This window comes from Scyliorhinus canicula, chromosome 1, assembly GCF_902713615.1.
Source record: "Scyliorhinus canicula chromosome 1, sScyCan1.1, whole genome shotgun sequence".
NCBI classification, from domain to species: Eukaryota; Metazoa; Chordata; class Chondrichthyes; order Carcharhiniformes; family Scyliorhinidae; genus Scyliorhinus; species Scyliorhinus canicula.
Window position 1 is genome coordinate 299,415,138 of NC_052146.1, and position 14,876 is coordinate 299,430,013.

The following is a 14,876-nucleotide window of genomic DNA, read 5'->3' on the forward strand; positions in this document are numbered from 1 at the left end:
TTTTCAATTAAGGGGAAATTTAGCATGGCCAATCCACCTACCCTGCGGATCTTGTGGGGGCGAAACCCACGCAAACACGGGGAGAATGTGCTAACTCCACACGGACAGTGACCTAGAGCCGGGATCGAACCTGGGATCTCGGCGCTGTGAGGCAACCGTGCTAACCACTTGCGCCACTGTGCTGCCCGGAGTTCCCATTTCTATCAGCACCGTGGATGTAACTACACCACATGGACTGCAGCGGTTTAAGCAGGCAGCTCATCACCACCTTCTCAAGGGGCAATTGGAAATGGGTATTAAAAACGCTGGCCTACGCCCACATCCCTGTGAAAGAATTGATAATACAACAAACCGAGGCTCCTTCAGCTCTGCCAGGCGGCTGTCAAACATCCCCTGGCGCTATCTGAAGAAGAGCAAGGGCGTTACTCCGCGTGTGCTGCCCAATGTTTACCCCTCAACCCACCCCATTTCAAAGATAATATTGCGCACAAGTTGGCTGCTGCACTTCCTGCACAACAATAACTGCAGTTACAAAATGAAAACGGACATTCTGAGATTGCGAAAGGTGTGAGGTCTCTGTCCCTCCTTTCTTACAGCTGCGTTTGTAACAACAGTCTAACAGTTGCCCTCGGGGATGAAGATGTCTTACCCCCCACTCTGCCTCAATGGGTTCTGCGATAGCCGCTAATCCACCCTGTGATCTGCAGACTCTGCCTGGTGCGGGGCAGGTATAGGGTTGGGTAGGGAGGCTTGTTTGGAGTTTTGTGAGCTCCCTCCGATGCCTCGCCTTCACCTCTGAAGGGTCACCGTGTTCGGGGGCCTTCCCGAATGAACTTCCTCCATTTTGTTTGGCCAGGGGCCGGAGTCCCCCAGGGGGCGGCAGATATATTTGACCTCTTCAGGGATGTTTTGAGGTCCGATGTCCTCCTGGGAGTCTCTTGCGTGGCCGCGTTTCGGATAGAGCAGTTGCCTCGGGATTGTGATGTCAGGCATACAAACGATGGAGGCAGTGGCGTAGTGGTATTGTCACTGGACTAGTAATCCAGAGACCCAGGGTAATGGTCTGGAGCCCCATGTTCGAATCCCATGATGGCAGATGGTGAAATTTTAATTCAATAAAAATCTGGAATTAAAATCCTAATGATGACCATGAAACTATTGCCGATTGTCGAAAAAACCCATCTGGTTCGCTAATGTCCTTCAGGGAAGGAAATCTGCCGTCCTTACCCGGCCTGGCCTACATGTGACTCCAGACCCACACAGTGATAAGGTTGACTCTTAACTACCCGGCACTGAGTAATGGCATAAAAAGCCGCCACGTTCAAGGGCAATTAGGGACGGGCAACAAATGTGGGCACAGCCAGCGACGCCCACATCCCAAGAACAAATTTTTAAAATGATGCGTGCCACCCAGCGGAATCGGTGTTGAGTGATTAGCGCCACGATGCTGGCCTGGACAAGCACACCCGCTGTTGGACCAACTTCCTTGCCCATGGACATAAGAACCTTTGGGAAGGCTGGTAATAGTTCGCCAGTGTTTCCAGGTGCCTGTTGCAACTTGTCTCAATATCAGCAGCCTACAGGACTGAGCCTTGAGAGGAGCAGTGCCTGTCTGCATTCCATCTGGAGATTATTGGTGAGTGTGGGTTGAAATGATGGGGGGGGGGGGGGGGGGGGAGAGGCTTAGGTCTGCAGGAAGCCCTATCACGCGGTTTGTTTTTTTGTTGAGGGTTAGGGAATGGGAGTGTCAGCAATCTGTGGAGTGGCAGGAACTTCCGAAAAGAAGTTGAGGGGAAGTGGAGTGGGACTGGCGGCTGTGTAGCTGGGACCGGAACAGAAGGAGTGAGCATTGGCAAGACCAGCCTGCGGACCCTGTGGCTCAATGGGCAGAGGGAGATCATTCCTGCTCCTGCTCCTGACCCTCCTCCATCCCGGGACGGTGCCGGGGGAAGTGGTCCGGGATTTCCAAACCTGCAACTGGTTCTTTCAGAACATGGTGCCCCCGCAGGGATTCCCCAACAGAGGCCGGGTCAAGATCTGCCAGAGGTACAAGAACCACTATCACTATGCCACCCTGTACAGGACAGACCACAGGATCCCGGTGTACTCGGCTTACAGATACCCCTGCAGCTTGGGCAGCAGCGATGGCTACAGACCCAGTCCCTGGTTCCAGGAGCCGCAGGTAAATGAGTCCTTGTGCTCTCTCTCTCCACCACACACACACAAGTCTGTCCTAGCTCATTACTGTCCATCCATCCGACAAGGTGACACGTTAGGATATAAAAGTTTCAAGTACCTTCACCCCCCCCCCCCCCCCCAAAACAAGAACTAACATTTTCTGACTCTGATCAGGTCTGCAGGAATCAACAACCTTCTACATTCCTGGGACTTATTCCAACTTGCTAGCTGCAGAGTATTTATAAACACAGAGCTAAAGCTCTATTAATAACAGAATTGACAGAATGGTTACAGTGCAGGAGGCCATTGTGACTTGTACACTGAACACTGTTTCTGCTCCCATAATCACCCAATGCCCTCTTTGTTTTATTATATAAATTTAGAGTACCCAATTCATTTTTTCCAGTTAAGGGGCAATTTAGCATGGCCAATCTACCTACCCTGCACATTTTTGGGTTGTGGGGGCGAAACCCACACAGACACGGGGAGAATGTGCAAACTCCACACAGACAGTGATCCAGAGCCGGGATTTGAACCTGGGACCTCGGCGCCGTGAGGCAACAGGGCTAACCCACTGTGCCACCGTGCTCCCAATGCCCTCTTGAGCCCCTCGATTGAACCTGCCTCCCCAGGCCATGCATCCCAGACCCCAACCACTCCGATGTGTGTGAGAGAGTTTTTTTTCTCACATCACGTTTGCTTCTTTTACAAATCATTTTAACTCTGTGCCCTCTCTCGTTCTTGATCCTTTTCCGAGTGGGAACAGTTTCTCGCCCACTCTGTCCAGCTCCCTCATGATTTTGAACATCTCTTTTTTTTTTAATTTAGAGTACCCAATTCATTTTTTCCAATTAAGGGGCAATTTAGCAATGGCCAATCCACCTAACCTGCACATCTTTGGGTTGTGGGGGTTAAACCCACGCAGACACGGGGAGAATGTGCAAACTCCACATGGACAGTGACCCAGAGTCGGGATCGAACCTGGGACCTCAGCGTCGTGAGGCAGCAGTGCTAACCCACTGCGCCACCGTGCTGCCCTGATTTTGAACATCTCTTTCAAATCTCCTCTCGGCCTTCTTGTCTCCATGGAGAACAGTCCCAACCTCTCCAATCTATCCTCATGATTGAAGTTTCTCATCCCTGGAACCGTTCTTGTGAACCTCTCCAGTGCGTTCACATCCTTCCCATCGTGTGGTGCTCAGAACTGTCCGTAATACTCGAGCTGAGGTCTAACTAGTGCCTTGTATAAATTCGGCATAACCTCCTGGCTCTTGTACTCTACGCCCCTATTAATAAATCCCAGAATACTATTTGCTTTCTTAACTGCTCTCTCCACCTGTCCTGCCACCTCCAATGATCTGGGCACATAAACACCCAGGTTCCTCGGATCCTGTACCCACTTTAAGAATTTTACCCCTTATTTTATATTGTCTGTCCATGTTCTTCCTACCAAAATGCACCACCTCACACTTCTCCTCCTTGAACTCTATCTGCCATGTATCTGCCCACTTCACCAACTTGTCTCTGTCATTTTGAAGTCCACTCTCTCCTTTACAATACTTCCAAGTTTTGTATCATCCACAAACTTTGAAATTGTCCCCTGTGTACCAAGATCATATATCAGGAAAGTCAGGGTCCCTGGGGAACTTCACTACAAACCTCCCTCCAAACTGAAAAATATCCATCGATCGTTACTCTCTGTTTCCAATCATTCAACCAATTTTATAGCCACGTTGCTCCGGTCCGTTTTATTCCATGAGCTATAACTTTTCTCACAGGTCTGTTGTGTGGCACTCTTATCGAATGCCTTCTGAAAGTCCATGTACACCACGTCAACAACAGTGCAGAATCTGCACGTTCTCCCCGTGTCTGCGTGGGTTTCCTCCGGGGGCTCCGGTTCCCTCCCACAAGTCCCGAAAGATGTGCTTGTTAGGTGAATTGGACATTCTGAATTCTCCCTCAGTGTACCCGAACAGGCGCCGGAATGTGGCGACTAGGGGATTTTCTCATCGCCGTGTTAATGTAAGCCTACTTGTGACACTAAAGATTATTATTATTATTACCCTCATTGTCCTTTCTTTCACCTCCCCAACAAAGTCCAGCAAGTCAGTTCATCGTGATTTTCCCTTCAGAAATCCATTCTGGCTCTTCCTGTTTTTTTGAAAATATTTTTATTGGTGTTTCAAGTAACAGTTACAGAATAAAAAAATAAATGAAAAAGACCTGGGTTTCCCTCGTGGAGTTTCAACCAGCCACAAAAAAGAAAACTGTACATAGGTCTGAACAACCAGTCTCAGGCCCTCCCTTGTCACCATAGCTGTGACTAGGGCTCTAACTCTGGGCAATATTTACATTTTCAGAATCATGTTTGATTTTCAGAACGGTTTGTCTGGTTCCGCTGGGGGCCCTGCCGCTTGGCAATGCAGGTTGTTTCCCGTCTCCTGTGTCCTGGTGTGGCTGGGGTTCCTGGGATTTTTCTCCAGCCTCAGGAATTCAGCCGGAAATGAGAGCCATTCCGAGGCCCGAAGCGATGCTCCCGACTTCCACCCTAACGGAAGTCTCCGCCTGGTGATCAGTGATGCGAAGGCCAGGGAGTCCGGCTGTTTTCCTGTCCAGAGCTCTGGATGCTATGACACTCCCAAAGACCGCCACAGACGGGCGTGGCTCCATCTCGAAGAACCCACCACCTTGGTCATAGATTCGGAGAAAGCCGTCCAGAATTCCCCTGAGTCTTGGGCAGGACCAGAACATGTGGGTGTGGTTGGCCGGACCCACCGCCAGCATCTTCTGCACCTGTGTCCCACCTCCGGGAAGGACCCGCCCATACATGTCTTGGTGAGGTATGCTCTGTGCACCACCTTAAGCTGCATCAGGCTTAGCCCAGCGCAGGAGGAGGTGGCGTTGACTGTGAGTGTGCCTCACAGCCGATGCAAATTTGTGTTTATTGCAGACGGGGGGCCCCCGTGGACATCTCTCCCTGTTCGAAATGGCGCCTAAACTGGTTCCACGTCCTTCGGGTGTCTGTTACCACTGGGCTCCTGGAGTGTATGTGTGGAAGAGCCGGGAGTGGCGTAGTGTCCAATGTTCAGAGAGAGGCCCCCGTGCAGGAGGCCTTCTCCATTCGGACCCAGTCTGCCTCCGGTTCCCTCTCCGCGTTGGCCACCCAGTGATAGAACAGAAGATTTGGTAGTGCCAGGTCTACCACGTACCTCCTCCCCCTCCCCGCAGATGAAAGCCATGATTAACTTGTTGACCCTGGTGTTGAAGGATTTGGGGGGTGAAGATCGGGAGTGATCTGAATACGAAGCGGAACGTTCATTTTTAAAAAATAAATTTAGAGTATCCAATTATTATTTTTTTCCAATTAAGGAGAAATTTAGCGTGTTCAATCCACCTACCCTGCACATCTTTGGGTTGTGGGGGTCAACCCACGCAAACACGGGGGGGCAGGAACGTTCATTTTGATTGTCTGTACCTTTCCCACTAGTGAAAGAGGGAGCAAGTCCCATCTTTGAAGGTCCCTATTCACCTCCACCATCAGGCTGGAGAGGTTCAATTTGTGAAGCCTCTTCCAGGTGTGGGCCACTTAGATTCCCAAGTACCAGAACTTGGTTTGGGTCACTTTAAACCTCAGCTCTTCCAGCTCCCCTCCTCCCTCTCGGGGTTACGAGGAAAATCTCGCTCTTCCCCAGGCTGAGTTTGTGACCTGAGGAGGTGCCAATCTCCCCGAGGAGCCTGGCTCTTCCTAATCAACCCACAGTTTTCCATGTGGCGACTAATTCTACCCCGAATAATTGTGTCTAAAAGCTTCTCCGCCATTGAAGTTAAACTGACTGGTTTGTGATTGCTCGGTTTATCCTTGCAACCTTTTTGAACACGGGTGGAGTGCCTGCAAATCTCCAGTCCTCTGGCACATCCCGAGTCTCAGAATACCGGAAGATTATGGCCATCGCCCCTGGAATTTCCACTCTCACTTCCCCCAACATCCTTGGATGCATCTCATTGGTCCCGGTGCCTTGTCAACTTGCAGTACCGATAGTCTATTCACCACAAGGCAGGGGCTGGTTTAGCACACAGGGCTAAATCGCTGGCTTTTAAAGCAGGCCAGCAGCACGGTTCAATTCCTGTACCAGCCTCCCCGAACAGGCGCCGGAATGTGGCGACTAGGGGCTTTTCACAGTAACTTCATTTGAAGCCTACTTGTGACAATAAGCGATTTTCATTTTTTCATTTCACTTCCTCCTGATCAACTTTGAACCCTTCTAAGGACAGAGTTTTCTCTTCCCCGTGGCCTGGGTAACATCCATCTCCTTGGTAAAGACGGATGCAAATTATTCATTTTATACATCAGACATGGCTCCATGTGTAAGTTCCCCTTTTGGTTCCACATTTCACGATTGATATGCCTGTGGAATCTCCCTTTGCTTCTCTAATTTACCTTTGTACCTCCCCCTGAACCTTCTCTATTCCTCTTGGCTCTCAACCCTATTTTCTACCAGACACCTGTCATAAGCACAATTTTTCCTATCTTAATTCCGATCTCCTTTCTCATCCCAGGAGCTGTGAATTTGTTTGCCCTACCCTTGCCCTCTGAGGGACTACACCTTGACCGTGCCTGAAGGTAGCCCACTGTTCAGCTACGGTTTTCTCCACCAAACTTTTACTCCAGCCTAACTCAGCTCCGTTCTTGCCCTATCGGGCTCTCCCCCAATTTAACTATTCTTGGTCTATGCCTCTGGAGTCAGAGTGATAGAGATAACGATCCAATATGCTGCTTCCTCAGAACTGCAGAGTTCTGTACCTGCCTGGGGGCACTTCTCAATTACAGAGTGAGGGAGGTTATCCTGATTCTATATCCAAGGTAACGTTTGCAATGCACCGTTATATACTCCCCATTTTCTTCACCCCCATCCATTGGGGGCCCCACCATCAGCTGCACACACCCTCAACTCCCATTTTTCAACCTACCTAAGCCCCCTCCCCTAAACCTCTTAAACCTCTACAACTCTCTCCTGAGATGCACTGAAAGTGTAGTGGAGGCAGGTTCAATTGAGGCGTTCAATTTTTGTCCCCATTTTAAAATAGATTTAGTGTGTCCGATTTTTTTTTTCCAATTAAGCATGGCCGATCCACCTAGCCTGCACATCGTTGGGGTGAAACCCACGCAGACACGGGGAGAATGTGCAAACTCCACACAGACAGTGACCCAGAGCCGGGATCGAACCCGGGTCCTCGGTGGCGTGAGGCAGCAGTGCTAACCACTGCACCACCGTGCTGCCGCTAAATCAAGGCACTCAAGGAGGGCATTAGATGATTACTTGAATAGAAACAGTGTGCAGGGGTTAGGGAAAAAGGCAGGGGAATGGCACTCAACCACAATGCTCATTCGCCGAGCCGGTGCAGATACGATGGGCCAAACGGCCTCCTTCTGCACCGTAACAATTCTGTGATTCTATGGTTCTCCCTTTAAGATGACTCTTAGTACCCTTGGGTCAGGCTTTTGATCATATAGCTTACCTTGTGGCTTGGTGGTCCAACTATTGTTTGCTAACTCTCCTGTGAGCACCCAGACTTCACAAGGTGCTATATAAATGCAGGTTGTAGTTGTGGGGTGGGGACGTGTTGCGCTTGTGGCCTGTCACTGGAGTAGTGTGAGGGTCCATCAGGGAACTCACTTCACTGTCGGCCGAGACACACAGTCTGGATTTGAATCTCCAAGTGGCGCCGAGATCACTTTGCACAGACACTAAACATACGGTGTGCCCATTTCTTTAATCGCTTGTGGGACATGGGTGTTGCTGGCTTCATTGCCGATCCCTGAGGTGGTGGTGAGCTGCGTTCTTGAACCGCTGCAGTCCATGTGGTGTAGGTATACTCACCGTGCTGTTAGGGAGGGATTTCCAGGATTTTGACACAGCGACAGCGAAGGAACGGCAAAATCGTTCCCAGCCAGGATGGTGCGTGGCTTAAAGGGGAACCTCCAGGTGGTGGTTTTCCCCTGCGTCTACTGCCGTCGTCCTAGGTGGGAGAGCTTGTGCGTTTGAGAAATACTCTGTTACGTGACATTCTAAAAGTGAAATCTGGCAGTGGTTTTGTGCACCACGCGGTGTGCCCTTAGCCAATGAGGCAGCCTCAAAAGGATTATTCGATGGGTTTTGCATTCCTGCAGTAGATCTGTGCTAGGCAAATACCACATTGGGCGTAATTCTGCGGGAAGTCGGAGCAGAAATTATGAACGGGGAGTGAGTTAAATTCCCGATTGCATTACCAACAAATGAGACAAAGTGTGAAAAATCACATCCCGAGAGTGAGTTTGACATCAGCAGAGCTGATATCTTGTAACATAAAAACCATCTGTTTCCCGTGCAGCAGGGTGGCGCAGTGGGTTAGCCCTGCTACCTCACGGCGTCGAGGTCCCAGGTTCGATCCCGGCTCTGGGTCACTGTCCGTGTGGAGTTTGCACATTCTCCCCGTGTCTGCAGGGTAGGTGGATTGGCTATGCTAAATTGTCCCTTAGTTGGAAAAAATGAATTGGGTACTCTAAATTTATTTTAAAAAAACATTGGCCTCACTAATGTTCACATGATGTGCCATCACAGTGAATCTCAGACCATGCTGCACCCTCTGTGAAGCAGCTACTGAGTAATTGTTCAGGAAGCAGCTACATTGTCATCACTTCAAGGCAATTCAGGATGGACAATCAGTACCTCCTTGCCCACCATTTCCAAATGTCTGTAATGTTCCTTTTATTAGACTGAAGCAGGGGCTGGGTTAGCACACTGGGCTAAATCGCTGGCTTTTAAAGCAGACCAAGGCAGGCCAGCAGCACGGTTCAATTCCCGTACCAGCCTCCCCGAACAGGCGCCAGAATGTGGCGACTAGGGCCTTTTCACAGGAACTTCATTGAAGCCTACTCGTGACAATAAGCGATTTCCATTCCTCCTCAGAGTGAGCCATGACCTACGTAGAAAACATGAGTATTTTTGCACTTCCTGTGACGGCCATTTTCAAATGTTTTGTAACCTGCTTTCAGGTATTTTACGAGTAAAGTATATTTTTCCAAAAATGTTGTGCTGACAATGTGTGCATTGAGGCTGCACCCCTGTGAACAGAAGGACGGAGGCTCAGGAATAGTCAATTCGGCCCCTCCAGCACGACCCACCATCCTAGGAGATCATGGCTAATCTCAGAGAGATCATTGATTTCGGCCGTCACTGGGAGATCAGATTACAATGATTCGCATTGTGATGTTTTAATTTCTCTAACACTGTTTTTTATCTGCGTTGATTACAGATCGATGATCAAAATGCCGCAACTACAATGGGAAGCAGAAGCACGTATGTCAGTGAGAGACAGGCAGTGGATAAGGACTACCAAGATTCGGGCTACAACAGGGGCCACCTCTACCCGTTTGCACTGAATGAGTGGGAGAGTGCCACATCCACCTGTACCCTCACTAACGCAGTGCCCGAGGATCATGCGGCCAACGTTAATTGGTACCAGGAGGCAGAATCCATTGTCCAGAAGTTGGCACGGATATGCCGCAAGTCCGACCGGTCCATGTATCTGGTGACAGGCGCTGCCAATCCCTCAGGAACCAAAATAAATAATAGGGTCTCGGTGCCTGGGCTGGTGTGGACAGCCCTGTGCTGCACCTTCCCACGAGACCAGAATAACGACCCCTGCCAGGATGGCATTATGAAACCAGAGGGGCAGGATGTACTGAGGTACAATCGGGACTTTTCCTTTGCATTTATGAAAGCGATGAAACCTGAAAAGGCCACCGTGCACCTGTCCGTGAGGCAGCTGGCGAGAAAACTGAAAGTGGCCAAGTTGTTCGATAAATGTCGGGGGGCAAGCGAAAGCGATGAAATGCAAATCTTAAAAGAAGTGGAAGGGCTGATTCAGAATAAGATAATCAACCCAGTGAACACGGCAAGTTCTCCATTGCGGCCTCTCGGGTATGAGGCAGCTGTGGGAATCTTTCAGCTTGTCTATTCCGAGCTCCTGGATCCTGGTCAAGCCGTGGTGCAAGCGGTGTCAAGCAGCCTGACAGAGGTCGCCAGGGTCAGCGGCCCGGTTTTCCTGGGCTTCGTCACGGTTATCGGAGTTCTCGCTGTAAATGTGCTTGCCGTCCTGCTCAACCATGCTGGTTAACTTGCTGACCCTTAGCTGAGGTCAGGTACCAGCACCCTCTTATCTCACCAAGGTAACCTTGGAGGGCCGAAGGGCCTGTTCCTGTGCTGTATTCCTCCTTGTCACGCTGCTGTAAACTCCAGGGCTTGTCGTGGGCGAGCTGCTAATAATTACCAGGAACCTCATCGTTGCAACATTTCTCAGAAAATACAAATCATTACAGAGTCAGCAATCTCAATGTGACCACTCTTAATTTTTAACAGCGTCAAGAGGCAAATTGCCAAAACCTCCTCATCAATTCGGAAAGATTTGTGTTCCCAGCCGTGTAAACCATCATGAATTCCTTTTCACAGCAACCCTTTGTAATTGGATTCTCAGTTGTCCATTGACTGACGGGATTCTGTTCCCTAATATCTCAAAAGAATGATCCTTGGAGGAAATCAGGGGGCTGGATTCTCCGCCCCGCCACATTTCTATTTTACCCTGCCGGCGGGATGCTCCGTTTCACCGGCCGGTCAGTGGGGTTTCCCATTGTGGGGCAGCCCCACGCCGTCGGGAAACTCCCGGGCTGCCGACAGAACGGAGAATCCCGCCGGCGGAGAATCCAGCCCCCAGGTCTTCCCAACCAGGCCGCAGAATATTGGACCATCAAACTCTCCAAAATCCAAGAGGGTCCATTTGCCAAGATTACCTTCTGTGGGTGTACAGGAGCCTGGGGCAGTCAGAGAAGCAACAGTTGGGTGGGCGTGGGGTTGGGGGGGTGGGTCAGAGTTTTGGATTTGTTGACATCTGGCTGTGCGATCTCCAACTGCCCCTTCAGTGTTAGACTGGCCCTCTGATGTTGACGATTTACCTGTCTATAGAGGGCTCCCTCTCTCAATTCAAACAGCTAGGTCTGAAAACATTCCTACGGAAAATATTGTCTCCGCGAGTGTCTATAGATGAGGAACTGACAGTATTTGAACTCAGTGACTGCCAGTGTTGGTGTTTTTGAAGATATGGCAGTATCTCACTTGCGCAGCGATCATTTGGATCTTGTTTGACCGGGAGACATGTTCACCTCTGATTATCCACAACCATTTCTGTTTAATGCATTTGGTTCGCACTTTAAATAGATAATTCCATCAGGAATTGCACCAGGTTCTGTGCTCAGTCGACTGATATATTTATGAGGGTTGGCATCATTTCACTGTAATCTATCTCCCAGATATTCAGTGCTTTGACAGCCATCGGTGTAAACTCTGGTGAGAATTGGAATTATCGTTGCTCCAGTATCGCCGTAGGGGATGCTGGCATCTTTGATGTTTTAATAGATTTGAACACCGCCACCTCGAGGTTCCCCTCCAAGTCATTCACCGTCCTGACTTGGAAATATATCTCCATTCCTCCACTGTCGCTGGGTCAAAGTCCTGGAGCTCCCTCCCTACCAGCACAGTGGGTGTGCCTACACCACACGGCCTGGCAGCGATTCAAGGAGGCGGCTCACCACCACCTTCTCCAGGGCAATTAGGGTTGGGCAACAAATCCTGCCCGAGTCAGCGAGGCCCACATCCCATGAAAGAATAAGAAACAATTATTGGTATCAAAGGAGAAGATGGAGATTCTTTAAACATAATCAGGAAAAATGAAACATGGTGGACTCTTTTCAATATAAAAGATCGAAGGATGGCTGATAGAGACCTAAGTCTTTGACAGGGTAGGCATGGAGAAGAATTTCTACCAGCAGGCAAGATCGGAACTATTGAACCCAATACGGAGTTCAGGAGAAAGTTCTTTACCCAGTGGATAGTGAGAGCTTAGAATTCCCTATCCCAAGGAGTGATGAGGGTAAATAGAATAGTTACATTCAAGGAGAAGTAGTGTCAAAGAGATAGGAGGATAGGGGTAGAAGAAGAAGGCTGGCGGAGGAATCGTGTGGGTCGTACACACCAGCATAGATCTATAGGGCTGAATGGCCTGTTTGTGTGTCTCTCAAACCCTGGAACATAGCAAATAGGAGGACACGGCCATTGGGCCCCTTGAGCCTGCTTTGCCCTTCAGCTAGAGCATGGCTGACCCTCTACCTCGCCGCCATTTTCCCACCCTGTCCAGCTATCCTTTGATATCTTCCGTGCAGTATAAGGGTCTGGCAAATCCAGGGTTAATGTGGCACTGAGTACAGCGCCACGCACACAGTAATGTACAAAGACGCATGGCCCTGAGCAAGGGTCAGTCTAGAGATGGACAGAGATAGGTGAAGACTGAGTCAGCTCCATTCCTGTACCCACTACTGTAAATATCTAAGTATGCTCAAGACTATGGCGCCTACTTGATGGTGTTTGAAGCAGGATTTTACGTATAATATCTGGAAACCTATTGATCGCTGCCTACTTCTGCACAGAGCTGGGGACAAAAGGGGATTTGGTAGAGCTGTTCAAAACCAGGGCGTTGGTAAAAGAGAAGCTGTTTCCATTTGCTGAAGAGCCTCGAAGGAAAAGAACACAGAAGAATAAGAATAATCATTATTGTCACAAGTAGGCTCGCACTGACACTGCAATGAAGTTACTGTGAAAAGACCCGAGTCGCCACATTCCGGTGCCTATTCGGGCACACCGAGAGAGAATTCAGAATGTCCAACTTACCTAACAGTCAGAGGGCAGCACGGTAGCACAAGTGGATAGCACTGTATGTTCTATGTGTCATCAGAAAAAAGCATTAGGCGGCGAGTGGTTAGGATTCGGAATGAGCTGCCTGATAGAGCGGTGGGAACAGATTAAATATTAACCATCAAAAGAAAATTGGATGGATAATTAATGGAAGAAAAATTGCAGAGAAACAGGGAAAGATCCAGGAACTGGGACGAACCAGATTGCCCTTTGTAAGACACAATGGGCCACATGGCTCAGTCACTTCTATGAAATTTCTTGCATCCAATTTTTTATCAATGGCCCCTTGATCTAGTTCCTCAATTCTCAGAAACAGTTTGTTTCTACCCGTCACCTTCTTTTCAATTTTAATCACTTAGAACATAGAACATACAGTGCAGAAGGAGGCCATTCAGCCCATCTAGTCTGCACTGACCCACTTAAGCCCTCATTTCCACCCTATCCCCGGAACTCAATAACCCCGCCTAACCTTTTTGGTAACTAAGGGCAATTTATTATGGCCAATCCACCTAACCCGCACGTCTTTGGACTGTGGGAGGAAACCGGAGCACCCGGAAGAAACCCACGCAGACACAGAACGTGCAGACTCCGCACAGACAGTGACCCAGCGGGGAATTGAACCTGGGACCCTGGCGCTGTGAAGCCACAGTGCTAACCTCTTGTGCTACCGTGCTGCACTTCTAGCTATGTCCATGAAAATGTGTGGCTTTGATGTAAAAAGCCCGAAAGTCTTTCTCATTCTGGACAGAATTCTAGTGATTTACCCACTGCAACCTCAATGAAGCCTCAATATCCTTGCTATAGTGTGGCGCCCAATACTGAGCATGGTACACTGAATGAGCCATTGTTAAGGTTTAATGTGGATTTGTCATTGCTTCTTATTTGCCACCGATTTGCCCCTCCCGTCAGGTCACTAAAACTTGAAAATAATATGGGTGGGGGTGTGACATGATTCACTTAATCTGATGGGTTAATTCGTGGGGAGGGAAAGATATTATGGAGGAGGCAGCAAGGTTCCAGATCTTTGCCACAGTGACACGCAGCAGCCCGTTTTACACTTACTCCATCAGCTTCTCCATTGATTTCAACAACACGTTGCTGACTCACGATGACCTTGTTTCACACCAACACCAATTGCACCCCCAAGGTGCCAAAACAAAGCAGCTAACAGCAAGTATATTGTGAATCCATCAGTAACAAGGTAATGTCTTACAGAAACATAGAAAATAGGAGTAGGCCATTCGGTCCTTCAAATATGATATCCCTTTCATCCTGGGTTATTGGAGGAAGATGACAATGGACCGGGCAGGCAATGGTGCAGATCATTATCCAGAGGGAATGGATTGCAGTTTACAAAGGAGCATGTAGAAGGGCCAATGTGTAATGTTGGGGAGCTTTAAGGCCATCGTCACAGATGGAGCTTGGTAAAGCCACATATCGGGGGGGCCGCATCATCCGAAAGCCTGACCCAAGACTCGGGTTCCCCAAACTAACTGTATACTCTCCGTCATGGCAGGCGCTTACCAAGAGGGCACAGGAAACGTTTCAGGGCGTCCTCGAAACCTCTCTGAGAAAAGCCAACCACCGACATGTGGGAATGTCTTGCTCGAGATGCCCAAACTGGAGAAGAAGCCTCCGCAAAGGTGCCGACCATTTGCAACCTCTCCAACAGATCCAGGTGGTGGCCAAGTGCATACAACTGAAGGGGTGGCACGGTAGCACAGTGGTTAGCAATGTTGCTTCACAGCGCCAGGGTCCAGGTTTGATTCCCGGCTTGGGTCACTGTGCGGAGCCTGCACATTCTCCCTGTGTCGGTGTTGATTTCCTCCCACAAGTCCCGAAAGACGTGCTTGTAAAGTGAATTGGACATTCTGAATTCTCCCCCAGTGTACCCAAACAGGCGCCGGAATGTGGCGA

The 14,876-nt window shown here is 49.4% G+C and overlaps 1 protein-coding gene across 1 annotated transcript; it reads left to right on the forward strand.

Moving 5' to 3' along the window:
• The first annotated feature begins 1,707 nt into the window (after positions 1–1,707).
• Positions 1,708–13,403, forward strand: LOC119976107 (endonuclease domain-containing 1 protein-like). The gene is made up of 2 exons (XM_038816280.1): positions 1,708–2,182; positions 9,472–13,403. The coding sequence occupies exons 1-2, from the start codon at positions 1,883–1,885 to the stop codon at positions 10,333–10,335; spliced, it is 1,164 nt and encodes a 387-aa protein (XP_038672208.1). The 5' UTR covers positions 1,708–1,882; the 3' UTR covers positions 10,336–13,403.
• Positions 13,404–14,876: the final 1,473 nt, after the last annotated feature.